This window comes from Nannospalax galili, unplaced genomic scaffold (genome assembly GCF_000622305.1).
Source record: "Nannospalax galili isolate Female #2095 unplaced genomic scaffold, S.galili_v1.0 scaffold1154, whole genome shotgun sequence".
Taxonomy (NCBI): domain Eukaryota; kingdom Metazoa; phylum Chordata; class Mammalia; order Rodentia; family Spalacidae; genus Nannospalax; species Nannospalax galili.
The window spans coordinates 341,765-345,813 of NW_008335437.1; the positions used below are offsets into that span (position 1 = coordinate 341,765).

The 4,049-nt window shown below is 45.5% G+C and overlaps 1 protein-coding gene across 4 annotated transcripts in view; it reads left to right on the plus strand.

The window, feature by feature from the left end:
- Window positions 1-4,049, plus strand: part of Tenm2 (teneurin transmembrane protein 2) — a 307,755-nt gene that overhangs the window by 266,874 nt on the left and 36,832 nt on the right. For all 4 annotated transcript variants that reach the window (XM_029562084.1, XM_029562085.1, XM_029562086.1 and 1 more), the window contains one exon: window positions 2,291-2,523. In XM_029562084.1, coding sequence (XP_029417944.1) covers window positions 2,291-2,523 — 233 coding nt within the window. The remainder of the gene's footprint in view (window positions 1-2,290; window positions 2,524-4,049) is intronic.

Sequence of the window (4,049 nt, forward strand, 5' to 3'; positions counted from 1 at the left end):
CATGCACACATATCTTGTAATGAAATGGATGTCGCATGAGCATTCTAATAGAAAATATTATTTTCATTGGGTAGAGGATGGACACCTTATTAGTAGAAGGAATTCTTTCTCCATCCCATGAAACACCAAAAAGGACTTCGTTATGATAATGGGTCAAAATTTGACCAAGAGTAACATTAGTGAATTACTAGGGATCATCACAATCAAAGGCTGTTTGTAGGAAAAGATCTCTGCCTTCTTAATCTCAGGAACCCCCAAATTGGCTGGTTATAGACACCCCAATGGAGCCAAAGATTTTTAAAGAGCAGAAATACCCCCAAAGGACTCTCCCTTCCTGGAAACTCACATACTACATCTGATTCTCACCACAGCCACCTCTCCATCCAACCTGGATGGCTCTGTGAGGCTCAGCCTTAGAAGGAAGAACGGTCTTCCCAAGCAACAGCTAACCCCACATCCCCACCTGTCTACTCCTATGCCAGAGATTGGGAAAAGCCTCGTCAAATCGGGCTCCCTAGAAAGTCCAGAATTAATTATCTTGCTCATACATAGGCACAGATGTGCAATGCCTTGATCTTTCTGTGGATCGTGCCAGCTACTGTTGGTTTAGTAAGAGAGTGCAGCATCTAATTAAAAAATGGCATGGATTTTTCCCTTTCTGCCCTAATTTGTTTTGCATATATGGATATTCTCTAATGACTTGGCCAAAAAAAGCGGGGAGGGAAAGAGTAGAAAAACAAAGGGATAGCGGCAAAAGGAAGAGGACCCAAGTAGCCCACTCTTTCAAACTAGTTCTCCAGGCTGGAGTTTAAAAAGACCTTGACTTAGTTCAATTATGTGTCTTAATAGCAACCTGAAGAGAAGCTGAAATTAAAGATGGCCTCAGCTCACAAATTGTTCCTAAAAATAACTTCTTAGCTCTGTTTTCTCTTAAATCGGGGAAGAACCCAAATGGTAGTGTCTTAATTAGCAATTTACCAGCTAATGTCTACAGGACAAATACATCTGCCACTATCACTGTGCTTGCCTTCCCCTCACCTCTCCCAACCCGCTCCTTCCATCGCTCCAAAATAGAATTGAAAAGTATCCAAACAAAAAGGCCTGTGTTCATTCACTTCAGGTACTAGGGTCCACCCACTGGGCCAGAAAGCAGCACCCCACACAGACTCCCCCACATAGACAGGGGGATTCAAATCATCCACATAGGAATGGTTCCAGTAGTCATTCTGCTCCCAGCCACCTTAAGTGGCAGACACCACAAGGGGAGAACTTCAGGCTTTTGGGTCAGAAGGACCATTAGCAATCATCTGATTTGATTTCTTCATCTCCCAAGTAAGAAAGCTGATGCCCACTGCAGTCAAAAAGACTCACCTAAGGTTACCGGCTGGGTTTGAGTTTTGTGTTTCCTGTGTCTTAACCCTGAGCCAGTTCTCTGAGTCTTATTCCATTCTGGCCAGTTTCATGAAGGACACTGGGAGACATGGCAGAGGAAACAGGCAGAGTCCCACACCTTCCTAATATGCTTCGTACACACAAAGTGATTCATATCCATGGTAACTCAGAGCTCATGCCTGTGACCTCAATGTTACCCAGCTCTTGAAAGCTACATCTCCTCCTTCAATAACTCAGATGCTTGGATATGTTGCTTCTCAGCATTATGACCAGGATCAAGTGCAAATGCTGGATGTGATAGCAAGATAGCTCTGCTTGGCATTAAATGCCAGCTTCATTTTGCATGGACTATAGGGAAGAGTGAGAAGTTCCTAGGCTCAGGACTATGCTGTGGATGGCCCTGGGGAGCTGACCACCACCAACCTAGCAACTCCAGGTTGCCCCAGTGTTAATGACCTTGGAGGCCTTGTGAAGGCCTAGATGAAAAAGAACATTGTCACAAGGTAGCAGGGTTCCTAAATCCCATGAGAGACTACACTAAGCCCATGGGATATATAGGAAACTGGTACATAGGTACTTGAGAGTAAGTAACTATCCTGCTCACCAAAACAGGACTTGAGTGGGTGGGGTCTTTTGTGCCAGCTAAATGGAGCCACAGTCTGTTAGTAAGATGGGAATCCATGAACTCCTTGATAGCATGAAGCACTTACATCTAATCAGAAGTGCCTGAGAGAGGTGATTTGTCACAACACAAAGTTAGAATGGCAGATTCTTTCCAGTTCACTAAAGTGGAAAGACACTAGAGGAGGTAAGAGACTTGCTAGGTTTTTTGTCATCTCTGACCCAAGAGACCAGCTGCATAGCCCCTTCCTCACTACTCTTTGTGTTTCTCCCAAAGCAACAACCCAGCACACAAGTACTACTTGGCCGTGGACCCTGTGTCTGGCTCCCTCTATGTCTCTGACACCAACAGTCGCCGAATCTACAGGGTCAAGTCTCTGAGTGGAGCCAAAGACCTGGCTGGGAATTCAGAAGTCGTAGCGGGAACTGGCGAACAGTGTTTGCCCTTTGATGAAGCCCGCTGTGGAGATGGAGGGAAGGCTGTGGATGCGACCTTGATGAGCCCACGAGGTAAAGGCCACAAGAGGAGGACCCTCTGCTCCACATGGAGCCTGCTGCAGCATACTGAGCTTTTGTTCATAGGACAGCTGAGCAAAGTCTTGTACTCTAAAACACTGCTTTACCTAAGATCATTTGTAGCTGAGATTGCTTCCGGGTATGCATGGGTGCTTTTTAATTTGTTTATTTATTTATTGAAATAGATTTCATCACCCACATATCCTACACATGGAAACAGAATAGACTCTGTTTCCAGGAGGCCTCTGACTGTGGCCAGTCACAAAGAACCAGAAGACAATGTTAGCTCCCTGGGTCAGAGTACCAGCTATCGTGGTTGATGACACAACAGGGCCCACCTCGAACTTCCACCACATTAGAGTTTCATGCTAGATAATAGTGTATATAAAGTCTGAGGTACAATGTTATAATACCCAAGAAAACTATTGCTGTTAAGAATTGGGGAGGGGAGTTAGGCGTGATGACGCACATGTTTAATCCCAGCACTCAGCAGGCAGAGGCAGGCAGATCTCTGTGAGATCAAGGCTGGCATGGTCCAGGCCTGATGGGGCTAAAGGAAGACCCTTCTCAAAAAAATAATAGGGGTGTTCATTAAGGGAAAGCTGTTGCCTCCTAGTTAAAAGAATGGAATCTACCTGTGTGGAGACACGACGTTGTCTTCTCCCTTAAGAGTTAACCCAACTGGGTTAACTTTCAACTACCCGGCCCAGGTACCACCCCTCATGGGTTCACCTTAAGCCATACTAAGGCAATAAGACAAATCATCAGCCCTTTGACGAGATAATGTTCTTTCTCAGAATTCCCACTCCCTAGCACAGTCACTATGAACCACTATGAGATTCCGCGGGGTCGGCCCCTCCATTCTGAGCCAAGATTCAATATGACATAACTTTTCCTTTTTCTTCTTTTTGTCTTTTTCTTTTGGAGGCTTGCCAGAGCCTAGGTATACTTTCTCTGGTCCTTTGGGCTTTTTCACTCTTTCTCTAAAGGGCCTCACCAGCCTTGTGGCTGCTTGTTCACTGTGTGGCTGACCTCCATGCTGGCTTAACTCAGATCTCATAGCTTTCTTACATCCTCTCCATCTTCCTCCTCTGGGCAGCTGCTAAGATTTACAGCTTGGCTGCTCTGTGTTTTTTTTTTTTTAAACTCTAATCAATCTAGTCCTTGAGCAGGGGCTGGGCCTGGAGGAGGGATGGTTCACATAGTAAAGTGTTTACTGCACTAGCATAAAGACCTGAGTTCAGATCCCCAACACCCACCATGAAAATATCAGGTACAAAGGTGCATGCTTGTAATCCCAACCCTAGAAAGACAGAGACAGGAGGATCCTGGGGTTCCCTAGCAAGCTGCTCCAGCCACACTGGCAAGCTCTAGGTTCAATGAAAGACCCTATCTCAAAAAATAAAATGGAAGACAATAGAAGACCCGCAACATCTACCTCTGGCCTCCCCATGCATGTACACATATGCAATCATGTTCTCTCTCTCTCTCTCTCTCTCTCTCTCTCTCTCTCTCTCTCT